Raw genomic sequence first — 17474 nt, 5'->3', positions numbered from 1 at the left:
ATGGATTGTATGTGAAAGGCAGGTGACTAATGTTGTCAGTATTACTGAAATAAGGAGAACTCACTGTTCTGTTACTGTACCTGCTTCTGAGATTGAACCCCTCCACAGCTTCCTAATCACCCCTTACTGGACAGCTTCTATTGATGGAAATCTTATGGCTTGGAATGGGAGGGCAGGGGGTGATTGATTGGATGGAATTTTTCAGATAGCCTGTTTGCACAGTAGCCCGTAGTGTTTGCCAATACAGAATGTGTTACGTGATACATATTGGGAGGACACTGTGCTAAGTTTAGCTTTTTCTCTGCTTTTGCCATCCTATTTGTCCTTCCTTGAGCAATTGTAGGGATGGAAGATGAATAAATCCTTTGCCCAAATGCCTCTGCATCATTGTACACAACACCACAGTGAATGGTAGTTCTTTTTCAGAGCAGTAACAGCAGAAGACAACCATTCTAGCACAGCTAAGGATGTCCAAGCAGGTCTTGGAAGGAGATTTTTAACAGTTTTCAGGACTGTGTGTTGTATATTTAGGCTTTTTTTGCATCTGACTCCTATATGGAATAAATCCATGGTTTCTGAAGGGCGTTTTTTTATTGTTTTCTGCTTTCAAGCATAATACTTTGAGTAATGGGATCCTGTGTTACTTCACTGACGCCGTCGTTGCATAGAAAACTGGATTTAAAGCTAAGCAGCACAGATATAGGTCCTTGCCCTGCCTTTGCCCCTGCAGCCTTGGATTTACTCCTCTCTCCGTCCTTATTTACAAAGGGGGAGCATTTGTTTTGCATTGTTGAGTAAAAGCCCTTGAGAGATTTAGATTAAAACTGTTTTTTAAGAATGAATTGTTGTTTGAGGAAGCTGTTGTTGCTGAGGAAATAGAAGTGGTGAGAATACTATCAGAGATCTCTTAATTGTGCTAAAGTAGAACTGGTCATAAAATCACTGTGGTATTTGGATTGCTTCAGTGCCGGTGACCTTTTATTATTCATCTTCTTGGCTGCTCATTTAAATGAACAAGCATCTGATGATTTTGTGTTTTTATTGGTCCATTTCCTTTAAAAGCTATAAAGGAAAATAAATTTTTCTCCCAATAAAATCCTTTCACCAAAATGGCAATTTGGAAGAGAACAATGCATCTTATTGTTAACACAGCGTGGTCTTTTCACAGTATTAGAGAATGCTTCATTTTTGTGACAGTGTTGGAATGGAAATTTTCAATTCTGGGCAGTTCTGTAAAGTTCAAGCTGTTTCTGGTCATGAGAGTAGCAGTGAATCCTCTCTGTGTGTGGGGAAGACTGGTCTTATGCTCCAGGTTTTGTAGAAATGTAAATACTTTGCTTCTTGCTACTCAGTAATAAATGTATGTTTTATTCAAACATGACTTTTGATCCAAATTATCAGGAGCATGTTGTTGTGCCCCTGGCAGTGCCAGGTTAGGGTGGCAGTCTTCCCATGTACTGCATGGTAGATACTGGACTTTTTATAGTAAGTATCAAAAATGGAGCAGGAGAGATGCTCTTGAGGCTTCTTCTTTCAACACAACTGATTTTTAATTTTATATAAACTCATAACAACTTCAGTTGATTTCACATGTGGTTGAATACTTGACTAGAAGCAGAGTTGGACATAGTTCTCTGTGTGGGGCTGTGTTTTAAATTGAGAAGAGGTAGAATTTTTGAAACAGAATGTTAGGTGGCCCATTGTATGAAAGACTATGCTTTTTTTCTGTTATGCTATATGAAATTTGGACATTACTCTGCTCTTTGGTGGAGGGGTGAGAACACAAGGGGGTCACGTTCTGGCATGATGTAGTTTGTTCTTTGTTTCATTGTCATCAGCATTATTCCAAGGATTATGGAAAATGTGCTGCCTAGAAGGCTGGCAGTTCTTTTTGGTGTGGGAATTGCTAGTCCCATGATGTGTGTGGTTGCCAAATAGCTGAGCTGTTGCTTTCTCCTTGCTGCCTGTGAACACCCTGTGAGCTGGGCTGCCACCCACAACTCAATCTTGCCAGGCTTGGCAGTGTGCTGGCACAGATGCATCCCTCGGGTTGGAGGTCAGTGCCATGTTACACCAACATTCCTGTTCATCATCACAGAAGCCTTGCCTGACACTCCTTGTTCATTTTCTGTCGTGGTGGGATTTCCTGCATACCTGAGCCTGCCTCTCTCTCCACTTGCTGTTGTGTAACTGAGGACGAGGTGCCAAAATCAATTCTGTTATACCTGCCCCAACACAACAGCAGTTAGTGTGCCTCTCATTCTCTTAGCTTGTTTCTGAGTCCTTTTTGAAGGATGATCCTTTTTGAAGTACCTGTGTTTCAAATTAGTAAAAAATTTCATCCTTATTTTGAAGAGTAGATTTTGTATTTGCGTTGATGTTGCCTGGAAAACCTTGCTAGTCAATACTCAGACTGGAGAACTGCTGCTTTTGCATTCTGCCCAGTAACTGAACTGCCTCACTTCTTGTGAGGAAACCTCCAAGCAATTCCCAGGGACCTCTTTGAAGTTTGTATTAGATGGTCAATGGGGAAAAAAATGAGGTAATAGAGGTTATGTTGTTAATCCAGGATACATGGTGATGTGGCAGGGTGCCTAATGAATAATGTGGCAAAACCTGGACTACCTGGCTGTACCCTGGATCTGTTTTTCCCTGAAGAGTGTTAGTCCTAAGAGAAATACAACAGTACTATTTAAGCATAGCTATTTTCCCTTTTATTGTCTTTTTGAGCTGTATTTCTGCTCTTTGTTTCTATTACTGGACTAGATTGATCAACTGTACTTCTGTGTCTGGTAGGGAGTACTTCAGTGCTCCCAAATGATGGTTGTACTTTCAGCCTGTGAACAAGTTTTGGAGCTACTGGGATGGAAATTGCTAATGCAGGTGACTGTTAGAGGAAGAGCTGTCTTCATGGCAGTTTCATGTAATTAATGAAGTGCTCAGGGAACTTTCTGTGGGGCCTTGAGCAGGTCTGGGCATTGTGTGTGTGTGGTTTATGATATGGCAGATTGTCTCTGCATGTACAGATCTAGTGTGTCACATATGTACAGTAGCAGTCTGATGCTTCTAGTTTGGGGCATGCTTGGCCTCTTTCCTACTTGGCCAGTTCTTCCATAGCATGGCTTTCTCCTTTTCCATCTTTATCTGGAGGACTGATAGCACAGTGTGTGCCATTTCTTTGATTAATAGCATCTGACCTCTCTTCTGCTGGCAGTGAGAAATTAATTTACTTTCAGTCCCTTAGGGAAAGGGCAGAGACTGCATGGCTACATCGGTACCGTGTCAGGAACACAAAGTCAGAGGTCCCTGCACTTCTCTTACCCCAATCTCTGGCTGGTGCTGCCTGTAACCTTGCCTCTGAGCACTGTGCATTAGCTACCTCAGTATGAACTGAACTGAGAGGGGTGAAGTGCAGTGTTAAGTCCATTAATTGGGGTGCTCAGCTGACAGTTGTGTTGTAAACTAGGACTCCACTGCTGTGGTTTGTGTAAGATGGAGCTGTGCCTTTGTCAGTGGGCTTTCTGGAGCAAAGAACAAAGGACAGCTGCAGCAGAGCAGTATAAACAAATACTACAGCTCAGATGCATCCAATAATAATTCATCCTTTTAACCGTGAAAACTCACTCTATAGGAATCAGCAGAACCTGCAATAGCATTTTAATTATTTCTGTTTTCCACTCACTCCAAATCAGGGTGGGAGCACCTTGCAAGCTTAGTGCAGGATAGTTTGTGCCCCAGAACTCCTCCACAGAGGCTGGTGCTCCTTCATGGCAGAGTACCATGAGGGAGGGGTCCTCCTCAAGGGCCTTCCTCAGCAATTTTAGGGGAGGTAGCTGCAAATATGGTCCAAATATGTCGGTATAACCAAAGTTTCAGTGAAAGAATAGCAGGGAAAAAAAAAATCTTTGCTTAAATAAATAGATGTAGAATAGACTGCTGGAAAAAAGCCTGAAGTTGCATTAATCTAGACTGATGATAGTGGTCTCTCTAAAATATATAGAGCTATGGTGCTCCAAGTGCAAGGCTGGGTGGTGGGAGGGTGATTTCTATGCAATTGTAGGGAGTCTTGAGTTAAAAATGTGTCAGACCTATATAATGTGCTGTGCCAAAGTGATATGAGATGTAGGAGTTTGGTGTAGTTATTTCATTTACAGCAACTTTCATTGATTCATTATCATAACTTGTTGCATTTTGAATGGAACTTGAAAACTATGCCTGTATTGTTTGTAACTATTGCTGTGTGTTACAAAATGAGTGCCCTTTGCACTTCTAAGTGTTCAGAGAACCCAGTGAGGTTAGGCTGCATGTTTGGGGATGATTATATGGTAATATAGGAATATTTTTGTTTCCTTGTAGACCCTGAAGCGGCAGAGCCAGTTGGCACTCTATTTCTTTAACACTATTGTAGCTCATGGGGATCTAAGAAACAACAAACTAAACCAGCTTTCAGTCAATCTCTGGAATCTTGCTCAGAAACATGGCTTTGCTGACACCAAGACTATGGTAAGGAAAACAGATAATGCAGAAAAATTTTAATTCTTATGATCTTTTGCCACTCTTTAATTTGGAAAAAAGTAATATTTTCTTGATCTGAAAAAACCTAATCTCTTTACAAGTTGCTCTTCCCCTTCCCCCAAAAAATTATCTTAAAACCCCAACAACTTATTTTTTTAAATGCTTCTTAATGAATAAGCAGCTTCTTTTATTTCAAGTGGTCTGTATCTTTCTAGCAGTTTTAATCCTGTGTTGAGCATTAAGGAACCTGAAAGTGTTGGGTGCTGTAACTTTTTTTCAGAACAGAAAACTAGCTCTAAGAGGAATACAGCATTTTTATTTTGTGGAGGAACTATATGGTGTAAGCTTGGAAAGTGGCATTTGAGAGCCTTTAAGACAGATATCCGTGATAATAAGTAAGAAATGCTAGGTGCTCCCACAGCCAGTGAAAATCATGACAGTGTGTATACAAAGATGAAGTGAAATAAGACAAAGACACTAAAAATCTCCCATCCCTTTCTTTTCAAACCCAGGTGAAAACACTGGAATACATCAAGAGGCGAAGCCAACAACCTGAAATGAGTCACTTTGCAGACCTGGCCCTTCGGCTTCCTCTGCAGTCCAGGACCTGATGGATGTGTCTTTTCCAAGGAGTCACCTGTACAAGGCAGCAAGCAGCCAAGGCCAAAAATCACTGATCTAGATTCTGACTGGAGGAGTTCAGTGTGTTTTTACTTAGTGTGAAAGATTTATTGGGCACAGTAAAGGTAAAACTGTTCTGAGTGCAATAATTTAACCCGAATTTGTCTCCAGTTTTACCATAATATAAAATAATATTTTAAATGCTGATTTACATTCAGTAAACAGTATTTTGAACCTCTGTGGTAGTGAAAGCCTTTCAAAATCTAATCTGTTGTAATTTTAACAAAAAAGGAAGAAGATAATCTGCACAAATGAATTCACAGCCTCAAAACTTCATCCCACTTGTAGAATAGTGTTTTTCCTGTGTAGAAAGAAGCATTTCAATATAATAATCCTACTAAGTAATCTCTCTGCTTTGGGATGCTGCCAGCATTTGTTTTATTGGTTCCAGTAGAAGAGAAAAATGGCCGAGGTGTTATTGTTCTAATTTCTACAATACATTTGCACAGACATGTTTATGTTTTCATTTTAGTCCCCTGTTCTGTAAAATGGAAGGAATCTTTAAGTGCTGTCTGCAGATGAAAAAGGAAATGTATGCGAAGTACTCTATATTTGCAAAGTACTCTATCACTGAATAAAACAATTTGCAGTTCATCTGTGTGTTCTGGGGGAGTTTGTGTATACAAATCTATCACCTTACCCTTGTGAAATTTAGTTACATGTACTGATAACTCCTAATAAATTTTCACTCTCACCATTTCTTTCCCACAGTAGGGAACCATGCTGAAACCTTGCATCTATTGCTGCTTTTGCTTAGTGGTAAATTCTTAATGAGCTAAATTCTTACACAGATATTAAGATATATTTTTGCACAAAAATGTTTTATTTTGTTAAGGCTAACTGTTTAGACAGAACCATATATTTAAGGAGTTAGCAAGCTGATAATAAATGCCACTCAAATTATTAAACCATTCTTGTTCCATGTTTTTCATCTCCTTATGACTTTGTACCACTCACTGAGTGTAAAAATGTGAAGATTTTACAGAGAACTAAAATCCCTTTGAGTCACTAAGAGGTAGCTAAAAATAAGTTTATTAAATCAGCATTAAAAAAAAAATCTAGTTGCAGCCATGGCACACATATCTTCAGTCTTTGAAGGAGGCTGTGCCTTGCCTTGTAGAAGAAACATGCTAAAGGTTTCAAAAACTTACTGTTTAGCTGAAGTGAGGACCCACCTTCACCAGTGTATGCAGTTGAAAACTTGAACTAAAAGTGCCTCACAAATCAAATTTCTTAAACATTTTATTATTTTATTTCAAGTAAAAAGATCTGGAAAGTAAAAAAAAAAATTGCCTGAATTGTCATTCTTTTTATTACCTCAGAGTTTTAATCTTCAAATTTTATAGATCTTGATGTATATTTGTCTATGTATCCTTTTTTGTTGGCAGTAGGTTGAAATCCAAGACCAATTCCTCTGTGTTGCTTCAAGTCCATTGCTTTATCAAACTCCATCTTCAGAGCCTGCTGTAACTTCTCCTGCCCTTCCCTGTTCAGAGCCATGTTCGGTTTGTTTGTAGTTGCTGAGAGATTTTGGATAGGCCCAGAGCCCTTTTTAAAGCCACCCATCAGTCTGAAAAACTTAATTTCTTCCTCAGAACTTTTAAAAGCAGCTGTACTCCACTGTCCAAACTTCGTATCCTGTGAAGGTACAAGGTTAACACTAAATGTAAGTAATAACAAGAGCAAGGAAGATAATTTCTGGCTGTGTACCATGAGAACAGAACCAGCTACAGAAACCTGACAGGGTGACAAAGCTGGGAAGGAGCAGTTACTCCACGGGCAGCACCTCTTAAAGGATGTGGTAAAAGAATGACATTAACTCTGTGTGAGTGCCTCTTCACTAGCAGTGCAGGCCATTTAACCTGGAGAGGGGTTAATGCACTTTGAGAATCCTCTTTTCCTCCCTCTTTAGGAACCTTGGCTTTTCTCCTGCTCTTTACCTAGCTCAAAGAGCCAGACATCATCTCTTATTCTAAGAAAACTGTCAGACTTAATCCTCTTTCGCTGTCACTTTGTATGTTTATCTCTTCATTTTCCCATTGCCTAGTTTGGGAGCTGTTGTTTTCAGCAGTGCTTTGTTATGTTAGTTTTGGAGACAGTGTTCAATCTGCCTCATAAGCTTTAAGTAACATTGGCATTCTCCTCCCACTAATTACAACTAATATTGCAAGGGTGCAAAAACCCTTATCCAACAGGACTAAACCTAGTGCTCTTAAAGACTCCCCTCCCTTGCAGTTTCCTGTTTTCTTTGTATTCACTGTATTTGCCTTTCACTATTTTTAGAACTAGTTCACCCCTTCAGGATTTTTCCTTTGTCTGAGGATTCTGGCTCCTTTCTGAAGAGCCAATGTCCAGGTAAAATGATATTTCAGCTGTTTGTGGATAACCCAAGATAAATCATATGATTTGCAAAGCTCATGAACTTCTGGCTTACCTAAGAACAGGCTTCATTATCTGCAGATTTTATTTGACTCCCGAGGAATAGCTACGCAGTCATTTATAAATATTTTCAGCAGGATTGCTACTCCCAATTTTTTCTTTAAAATTGGGGGTGATAACTAAATGGAAGAATGTCTGATTATTAATTAAATAGACTAAGCTGATTGCATCAAAGGAAAAAATGTGAATTTAGTGGTGTGTTTATGTCAACCTGAAATCTTTCCAACTGAACAGTTGTAGCTTGCATGAAACAGTCATTCTCAGCAGACAGCCAACATGACACACAGCACGCTACACAATATTGCAGGCAAGCCCTAGCAGGCTTTTTTAAGTTAAAAAAAATGCATGGCTGGAGTATCACCCACAATCACAGGCCAGAACGCCTACTATTAAAAGAGAGCTACCCCTAATACTTCAGTATTTTTACCTTGTACAAAGGCAAGTTGCTGTCTAAGCCCAGTCTGTGACACAGATGCAGATACACATACAGATACACTTAAGTCACATGCAGATAAATATAAGTCCTCCCTCTGGAATGGGAGGCATCTGCACAGATGCAAATATAATCACAGCTTGTCAAACTCTGTACATTTTTTTATGTGAGTTGCTGGCAGGCACTACACACAGCTTTTGCTGAAGCATTTCCAGCTCACTCTTTGTGGAGCTGATGAATTAGTTTTCACAGCTTCTATTCTTCTGCATGCTACTAAACAGAGACAGATCAGCACCAAGGAACTGAGATCCCCTGCCAAGCATGTCATTTTTCTCAATGACTTCAGACACTATTAGACAGTTGCAGTTGCAGAGCTATCACAGGCTGCCTCCCACTATGTTGCATCTACAGAAGTTGTTTCTGGCATTTGTTTGAGGCATATTCCAGCTTTCTAGGCACACTGGCAGTCTTGCAAAACAACTAAGAATCCCGGATTACTAGCAAAGCTTTCTCTCCACCTCAATCCTATTAACCCTGCTAAACACTACTGCAACAGTTTCCACTACCTGACTGTAAATCTCTCAGGAGGCAGGCTAAGCAGGATGCAAAGGCAAGGAATTAAGAATCATCTTTCAAAGAAGTGGAGGAAAGATGTGGATGCCAGGAGAGGACTGACTGTAAATATCACATGTGTTATCAGTTGTCACCCCCCTTTACCTTTCCACATGTGCCCCTTTCTGAATGTCTGCAAAGTCTTGCAGATAAGAAATAAGATACACTTCAGTGACTGTTATATCCATAGCCTGGAATTATTTGTACTTCACAGTAAGCAGAAAATGCTTCTGTAGCAATTTGTCATGGCTCATTCTCCAGAGGAACCAGAGAAAATGTTGCTTTTGAGGACTGATGATGGGAATTGGAACACTGCAATGCCAAGGAGTTCACTGTCAGCTCTCAGACTCTCTTGGCATTGTACCAACTTGTTCTACAGCGTGACCTTAACTCTGCAGTCAGAAGGAAGACTGTTGTGCCAAGCCACATACCTGAGCCACATAGAGAAAAGAGCACAGTGTTTTTACCAGGAATTTGCTCTAGGACCCAGTATTTCCACCAGATCCAGGTCTAAGCTCATACATACCTGTCCCACTTTGGAACTGAAAACCTTTGTTTTGCCAGATTCTCTATCGATTTCTTCTTGCAGAGCCTGTCGCCTCACCTAGTGTGCAAAAAAGTGACACATGCAGCATAAAACACTATCTTCTGTGTGTGAAATGACAACTAATTCACAATGGAAAAAAAAGAGATGTATAAAATAATTAGTGATCTTCAGAGTTTTGCAAGGATAATTAAAAAGTTGCACATGATCCTTTCCCACATTCAACACGAGAACTGTGATTTTTCTAGTGGTATGTTAAATGAATATTTTGCTGTAACAGATATGCCTGATTTTCTAACTGCAGGCAACAGCTACGCTGAAACTGCCAGCACTGAAGAGAGGCAAGGAAACCTGTATTTAACCTAATAAGCTACTCAGAACTTCTGACATTGACTAAAGCTGTATATTTGGGACTTAACCCACAGAAGGTAAAGTACATTTTAAGCAGACCTTTATTTAGGGAAGCAACAAATCAGGTTTTTGCATCAATTCCTATGTATATATTAAATGCTGACTTGCTTTCAATCTTACACAATTAAGCCAAAGCATACCTTGTCTATGTTAACTTCATCACAGTTTCCTTTTTTTTCCTGCACAATAATTACACCATCTAGATGTTCCTGTAAAACAGGAAAAAAGATTGTATGGTTATTTTTATCCATTCTGGTTAATTAAAATTTACAGAGCTCTTACCATGAGAGTAATTAAAACACTAAGCAATCAGTAGGACTATTCTGGGGCAAGAAGAAATAGTCAGATCTAAGATGAAAATGCCAATTAAGTCTGTGTATTTCTATGGAGAAACCTTCTCCCCAAGAAAGAGATTTTTTTTTTTAACCAAGAAGATAAAGGATTTTTTTAAGTTCACACATTAAATTAGATCTGCCAACATCACTGGCACACACAGTAACGTTTGCAGGCAGAGTAATTTCAAATTAAACTGTTTTGTTAAAGTTAAATTTATACTTGAAGTAAGGGACAGAGAGAGTAAAAGTCAGAATATTTTAAAAATTGCAGATAAAATAATTAAAGGTCTCTCTGAAACAAACAAACAAAGAAGAAACAATCAAGAGACAGCTGCATTGTGCTCAATTGTGGATGATGGTCCCCAAGGAGCTTCCAGTCTGGAAAGAGCACAGGGAGAGGCAGGACACACACATCAAGTGTCTCCCACAATGGCAGCAAACAGCACATTAGTTCCACATTTGAGAGTGAGGAACAGGGAGCTGATGGGATGGCACAGAGCAGCCCCAGAAGGAAGGGATGGGCCGGATGGGAGCAGGTAAATCAGCAGCAGAGTCCACAGGCAACCATGTCCTGATCACCCTTCCACTGAGTGCAGCCCCTCAGCAACTTTTGCTCCCACTGACTGGCATTCCTAGATCATTGCCCTCAGCCTTTCTTTGCCAAATTTATAATTAGGATAAGATTTCTGGGCACCCAGTATAACAGGATAAGTAATAAGTCCAGGGTAGTGGTAAATTAGAGCCATAAGCTTTAGACCAGCCTGGAAAAGGTGGCCAAGGGGAAGATGTATTGATACAGTTAACATAATAATCCAAGCATGAAACAGCCAGGGAAATGAAGACAAGGAAAAGATTTGTAACATACTTCTGTCAGCAGAACCTGCTGTTACTTTTTTGAGGGTTTACAGTTTTATTAAAAGCCCTGAATGATTTATCTCTTTTTCCAAAGCTCCCTTTGATTTCACCACATGCACGTACCATACACGCGCTATTAAAAAATGAGAGAACACCGTCTGCAGTAAGGGGAGCTCATGCTCTTGGAGGAAAAGAAGAAACCAAAACCAACCCCCAGTTTACTTCTAGATGGCCTGGTACTGTCTTTTTATATCTATTAAAACAAGGAGGAAAACTGTTGTGACAGGATTCTGCAAACAACTGCAGCATATTTTTTTTTTTTTTAGCCGGAAGGTCAAGTGGCAGACAAGGAACGGGGGAGCAGCCCCATCCCTGCTAATTCCCAGCATGGTGCTGACCAGCTGAAGGCTACTGAGTGGAAAAAACCATCCCACAGAGGTCTGCCAAGCTTCCCCCAACTCCATGGAAAAGGAGCACCTTCACACGTGGTAGGATTATGCTGCCTGCAGGCAAACAACTTCTTGCTCCTCTTCACTCTGCACAAATTGACTGTAATGGCATCCAGTGGGAAAAACACCAATCACTGATATTGAGTGGGTATCACTCCACATTGTCTTTAAAACTTACTCTTTTGCTTGCTGCACAAGCCTCACAGAGGATTTTTCAAGGCATGGACACAATGTTAGACAGGGATGTTTCAGGACTATGGCACAGATAAATGTGAGACCAACATCATCAGCCATTTATCAGTGCAGTGTCTTTAGGCCTGGCAGGAACTAGATTTTGCTAGAACTGATTAACCCTGACTTCTCAATCTTCAGGAGACTTTCTCTTAAGTATTTTTTATTATTAAAGGACAGAGGTGCATATGGGAATGAGAAATAAAACAGGTATCACCTTCTCCTCAATCGTTTGCAATGTATTTGCTGTGGTTTTCATTTTAACTGGTCATGCAAGTTTACATGTCATTGTGAGGCTTATCTTGCCTCTGCACAGTGTGAGCAGCTGCAAGAATCCAAATAATGTCTAACAGCCTCAAAAAGGCAATGTCAACTTCATTAGAAAATATATCCCAGCAATAAAACCACCTTGTCCTTTGAAAGGTCAAAAGGAGAAACCGAAGCTAAAAGCCCAAAACATCTGCTCACCTCATGACTGATAAGCACACATTTGCCTCACAAACCCTTGTGAAAAATGCCTGTATCTGGTTCTTCACATAAATCTATATTTAATTATTAGCATTAGGCACCAGGCAGCTGCCAGGTTTCCACAGAACTTGAAGACACTGCACATAAGTGCACACCAAAGCAAAGCACACCACGAATGTGCTGGAGGCAGCTCATGCTGTGAGCCTGCTCCATCTTTAGTTTACAAAAATCTTCACTGATACCTTATTAACCAGTGCTTGCATTTCAACAAGCCAACCATTCAGAGTTTTTCATAAAAAACAACTGAATGCTGTCTCCCATTACCTACAAATATAAAAACAAGCTCCTGATTACTTACAATGTACTGCTTGTACATCTATTTATTTTCTTGCAAAGGTTTATTCTTTTAAGTAAAAATGCATCTTCAGGTCTCTAGTTTTCTATCAGAATTTATACATCAATTCTCTAGGCCTTGTCTACATTTAGCATTAGGATTTTCTCTAAAGTTTTCTCCAAGTTAGACAACAGGCTTTGGCTAAATTTTCCCCTTGTTTGTAACACTATGTAATTCCAGCATTAACAGCAGCAAAGCCTGAGGAAAAGTCTAAAGAACACAGTGAGATGCACTGATGCTGCCAGTGTTACCAACCTGCTCAGGGTAAAGGATGTGGTACTAAAATCCTATTTTATAGGAGTGTTGCCACTTTGTGAAGAGCAACTGAAGAAGAACATTTATGACTTCACACACTCATTTTCTTTTTGTGCCAACACTTGCTGTTAGTTGTAGTATTTACACTTTCACGACTGAACCAGTACATGATTACAGCACCAGGCATTAAATTATACTTTCCCACGTGTCACAACTAAAATCAATATGCTAAAATCAATACATCAGCTAATCCTGTTTCTGAATAGTGGGGGTCCTTACTGACTTCAAATATTCTGATCAGGCAGAACAGCCTGCAAAGTAGGGAACTGTACCTCAAAAGCTTTTGATTCCTTAGGAGGAGGGGGCAAGGCTGCCCTCCTCTTTACAACTTACCAGTGACTCATTCCCTGTGCCTTCTGTAATGATCTTCATCTTTTTTGTATCTGCTTCTGAACCTGGTTGTTCAGCCAAGTCCTGTGGTGGGACTTTTTTTCTTTTTTTCCCTTTCCTGTCACAGAGCATGTGATTACTACTGCATAATGCCCCATCTACAGCATTCCCTGCTACACACTCAGCTCGCTCCATTTCACCCCCTTTGTTCTTTTTATTTCTTTCTGGTAGTCTTATTTTTTGGTTTTTAGAGGCACTATCATTGTTTAAAGCAACTTTTGAATATGTTGTTTCCTCCTCCTCTTTGTGAATCTTTTTTTTCTTTTTCTTCTTGGTGACTTCATTACTACCCTTGAAATTCTTCCTGTTCTTTTTTCCAGACAGCTTTTCTTCCTCACAGTCAACTTCTTGCTGTGCTGGGAGATACTTATCAGGAATGCTGTGATTGCAGTCTAGCTGATCTTCACATGTTGAGGAAGAAACACATTTGCTTCTGTTCTTGTTCTTCTTAGTCTCTTTGATACTCCCAGTGTCCTCTTCCTCTCTATTTGTCAATGTAATTTCCCAGGAATTCTGCTTCTTCCTTTTTCTGAAGTCACTCAATGCAATGGGCCTACCAGGAACTCCAGATATGTTGTCCTTATTATCTACTAGTGGTAAAAAGGACTCAGACTTATCCTTCTTCTTCCTCTTCTTTTTTGTCACACAACTCTCCCCATCATTCTGGACATTATGTGTGTCATGGTTTTCAGCTGTAAAAGCTACTTCTTGTGAAATGCATTTGTGGGGCTTTTTACAAACTCTTTCAGACTGCTTTTGTTCACTGTCCTGGATGTCCTCTAATGAAAAAGAACTGCCTTTCTTCTTTTTTTTCTTTGTTACCTTACCATCCAGTTCCAAATTCAAAGCAGCATCCTTTTTGTTTTTTTTTAAAGAAAATTCAGTTTTCTTAATATCATCTGTAGGATAATTTGAAAGCTCCATGCCACTACTCCCATTATCCTCCTCTAAGGATGAATGACATGGGACTTTTTTTTTCTTCTTTTTGAGAATTTTAATTTGTTCCTCTGATTCCTCTTGAAGTTCTGAATCCAGGTGACCTTTCACAATCTCAAGGCTTTCTGACTGTGCTTCTTTTAGTAGTTTGGAGCTGACTTTCTTTTTCTTGTTTTTCTTCTTCTTGTTCTTTGGTTGTGATTGGTCTAAACATTCATCTTTAAAATTTACCTTTTTCCTTATTTTTGTCTCAAGCCTATCATCTTCCTCGATTTTAATGACAGTTGGAACATCTTCCTCAATTTTAATGACAGTCTTCACATTTTTCTTCTTCTGTACAGGTTCCTCGTGCAATTCTTTTCTCTTTTTCTTTATTATCATTCTAAAAAAATGAAACGAAGATGTCAGTAAACTGCTTCAGAGAGATGATACAAGCCCTCCTCTATTTGGCTTCCCTTTATTCTGAAATTATTCATATCTCCCACTGTCCCTGCCACTCTAATTTCAGTCTGCTTTCCGTTATGGGGGAAACAGAACTGCACAGAGCCCAGAAAATACTGTCTGCTGGGATGATTTTTTGTCTTGTTCTTTAGTGTAACTTGTCCTAGTCAGCTGGTAACTTTCTATTTGTTTTTTCCTTTTGACAGCTGCAGAGCATGACATCTTTACAGTAATACCTACCCTCTACAAATCTTTCCTAAATGCCTAAACATATACATACATATATGTACACACACACACACACACACACACATACATAGATGTACAGTCAAGATGGTTTTCCAGATACCTATGACTTTTCACTTATTTAACACTGAACTTCACATCACTTTACTGCCCACTCAGCACTACAGGATCCTTTCAAGGCATCCGAGTTATTACCTTAAATCTGCTTCTGTCTGCGATTTCTCATCCTTGCCCTCCGTCTCCTCTCTCGGGACACTCGCACCTACCAACAGCTCACACCAGAGAAGCCTCTGGCACCCGCTTGCTGACACTCCCCGCCTTTGCTGAGAAACCTGTTTATCCCTACTTGTTTTCCCATCTTTTAATCAAAAATTAATCCATGGGGACTTCTATAAGCGCCGCTTGCAAGGCATCCTGTCAAAATCCTCTACAGGAAACCTAAGCCTGGTAAAGAAGGCTTAGGCAGCCCCGGCAGCCCCTGCGCCCACCGACCCACCCCCACACCGCGGCCAGGGGGGTTCCCCCCGCGCCCCGCCCCGCTCCTGACCCCGTCCCCGCCCGTCCTGCCCGTGGGGCTCCCCGGGAGCGGCGCATCCCGGCCGGGCCGTGCCCGGGGCGGCCCCGCCGGCCCTCACCTGCCGCGGCCTCGTGCAGCGCCCTCCGCCCCGGAAGGGAACGCGCCGGGCCCGCCCCGCCCCGCGCGCGCTGCCGGAGCCGTTACCGCGGCAACGCGCGGGACGCGGCCCTGGCGGCGACGGGAGGGACAGAGCCGGGAGGGACAGACGGGACCCGGAGGGACAGACAGAGCCAGGAGGGACAGACAGGGCCCGGAGGGACAGACAGGGCCGGAAGGGACAGACAGGGCTCGGAGGGACAGACAGGGCCCGGAGGGACAGACAGGGCCGGGAGGGACAGACAGGGCTCGGAGGGACAGACAGAGCCAGGAGGGACAGACAGGGCCGGGAGGGACAGACAGGGCCCGGAGGGACAGAGTCCTGCTCTGGGACGGGGACAGGTGGGAGCGCAGCGCCCATCAGGCCATGGCTCTGCCCCCCCGGGGCTCCTCAGCCGTCCCCCCCCCCCGGCCCCCTCCGCGCTCCCCCAAAGCCCCCCCCCCCCTCACCCCCCACCCCTGAGGGCAGGGCCACGAGCTTTTCCGCTCGTGAGCGCTGTGTTGCTTTTTATCGCCACGGTTTTCTGGCGGCCACGTGCCCGTGGTGTGTGCCCGGGGTGTGTGCCCGGGGTGTGTGCCCGTGGTGTGTGCCCGGGGTGTGTGCCCGTGGTGTGTGCCCGGGGTGTGTGCCCGTGGTGTGTGCCCGGGGTGTGTGCCCGTGGTGCGTTCCCGGGGTGCGTTCCCGGGGTGCGTGCCCGTGGTGTATTCCCGGGGTGTGTGCCCGTGGTGCGTGCCCGTGGTGCGTTCCCGTGGTGCGTTCCCGTGGTGCGTTCCCGGGGTGCGTTCCCGGGGTGCGTTCCCGGGGTGCGTTCCCGGGGTGTGTGCCCGTGGTGTGTTACCGTGGTGTGTGCCCGTGGTGTATTCCCGGGGTGCGTGCCCGGGGTGTGTGTGTGCCCGTGCCCGGGGTGTGTGCCCGGGGTGTGTGCCCGAGGTGTGTTCCCGGGTGTGTGCCCGTGGTGTATTCCCGGGGTGCGTGCCCGGGGTGTGTTCCCGTGGTGTGTGCCCGGGGTGCGTTCCCGGGGTGTGTTCCCTCGGCGTCCAGCCCGTTGATCCGGTCGCGGCCTCTGGTTCTCCCGGCGGTGACCGGCGCCCCGCGCCCTGAGGCTGGACCCGTGAGGGGGTTGGAGCATTGCCCTGGGGAACCAGAAGGGTGGCTGTGTTATCGCTGTTGTAAAAGTTAAAAGAACGCAAAACTCCTGCTCTCAGAGCCCTGTTCTAACAGTGAAAGTCTTGGTCGCTTGCTAAACTCTGAGAGCACTGAAACTGGAAAGTCAGGAGAGCAGCACTGTAGTTCTGCACTTCCCAAATAGGGTTCTCTCCACTCACTGCTTTATAATTACTAAAGTAGGCATTTTGTGTTAAAGCAGACGTTTTAAATGTGGGAATAAAGTTTTTTTTTCTAATATAAGTCAGCTAAGGCATCTGTAGTACGCATGGATTTGGTGATGCCAGTAAACTTAATTATAATGGTGGAACAGTGAACCTCTTAGGTTTGGCTCTGAGTGGTCTGTATTGTGTAATCTGTAAATTTTTTCATATCAAATCTACTTCCTTATCCTGAGTCACTCAGTAATTTGTGAGGGTCATGTACTGCTTTTAGGTTTTTTGGTGGTGTTTGGTGTTTTTTTGGGGGTGTGTGTTTTGTTTTCTTTTTTTGTTTTTGTTTTGGTTTTGCTTGGTTTTGTTTGTTTGTTTTTAAATTGGAGACAGTAATACTTAGCAATGTCCACGGGACATAATTTCTTATAGAGGAATCCACTGTGAAAAGCAGTATTGTCTGCTACTGAAAACAATGGTTAATTCCATCCAAGCGTCTGCATTTTACTTGTGTTGAAATATTTTAAATTATTATTTTGATAAAATTTTTTTCCCCTCTAAAGGGCTCTTTTATCACCAAGAACCTTGCACTTGACTTACAGCCAAGACAAGAGGCTCTAAAGTTCTCACTTGTATTAAAACATTAGATTTCATGTTTAACAAATATATATTGTATACTAACTTTTGTTCTTTCAAACCCAAATAAGTAGGTTTAGAAAGTAATACTTATTTAGGAGGAAAATAAATATGTTTTAAAATTAAACTCTTCTGGTAAATGTACCTTTTTTT

At 42.2% G+C, this 17474-nt stretch overlaps 3 protein-coding genes across 5 annotated transcripts in view; 2 read left to right on the top strand and 1 right to left on the bottom strand.

Annotated features, from left to right (window-relative positions):
* VPS35L (VPS35 endosomal protein sorting factor like) overlaps nt 1-5925 on the top strand; it is a 50146-nt gene extending 44221 nt beyond the window's left edge. Inside the window, 2 exon segments of the mRNA XM_027654745.1 lie at nt 4357-4503; nt 5028-5925. Coding sequence (XP_027510546.1) covers nt 4357-4503; nt 5028-5126 — 246 coding nt within the window. The 3' untranslated portion in view covers nt 5127-5925.
* A 528-nt stretch (nt 5926-6453) lies between these two features.
* On the bottom strand, nt 6454-15361 carry KNOP1 (lysine rich nucleolar protein 1). 3 transcript variants are annotated; one of them, XM_027654758.1, is made up of 6 exons: nt 14891-15152; nt 14302-14390; nt 13016-14271; nt 9776-9844; nt 9207-9284; nt 6454-6834 (listed from the first exon to the last, which is right to left on the bottom strand). In XM_027654758.1, exons 2-6 carry the CDS (start codon nt 14387-14389, stop codon nt 6523-6525), a joined length of 1803 nt encoding a protein of 600 aa, XP_027510559.1. In that variant the 5' UTR covers nt 14390; nt 14891-15152; the 3' UTR covers nt 6454-6522. The 3 variants fall into 3 exon arrangements, with proteins under 3 accessions (XP_027510559.1, XP_027510558.1, XP_027510557.1); XM_027654757.1 differs by lacking the exon at nt 14891-15152 and adding an exon at nt 15331-15361 and having other exon boundaries at nt 13016-14390; XM_027654756.1 differs by having other exon boundaries at nt 13016-14390.
* IQCK (IQ motif containing K) overlaps nt 14399-17474 on the top strand; it is a 37999-nt gene continuing 34923 nt past the window's right edge. The window contains 2 exon segments of the mRNA XM_027654880.1: nt 14399-14411; nt 15282-15710. Of these exon segments, the coding sequence (XP_027510681.1) occupies nt 14399-14411; nt 15282-15710 (442 nt within the window).

The sequence above is a fragment of the Corapipo altera genome, unplaced genomic scaffold (genome assembly GCF_003945725.1).
Source record: "Corapipo altera isolate COAL_440 unplaced genomic scaffold, ASM394572v1 98, whole genome shotgun sequence".
NCBI lineage: Eukaryota > Metazoa > Chordata > Aves > Passeriformes > Pipridae > Corapipo > Corapipo altera.
Note: the sequence above shows the minus strand (reverse complement) of the source record. Positions and strands in the feature narration are given on the sequence as shown.

Coding starts and splice junctions, on each gene's coding strand:
- KNOP1 (XM_027654757.1), bottom strand. CDS start 14,389: ATGATAATAAAGAAAAAGAGAAAAGAATTGCACGAGGAACCTGTACAG. Junction 9,845..13,015: donor GCACAGGGAATGAGTCACTG/GTAAGTTGTAAA, acceptor CCTGTTTTACAG/GAACATCTAGATGGTGTAAT. Junction 6,835..9,206: donor TCAGTTCCAAAGTGGGACAG/GTATGTATGAGC, acceptor GTACCTTCACAG/GATACGAAGTTTGGACAGTG.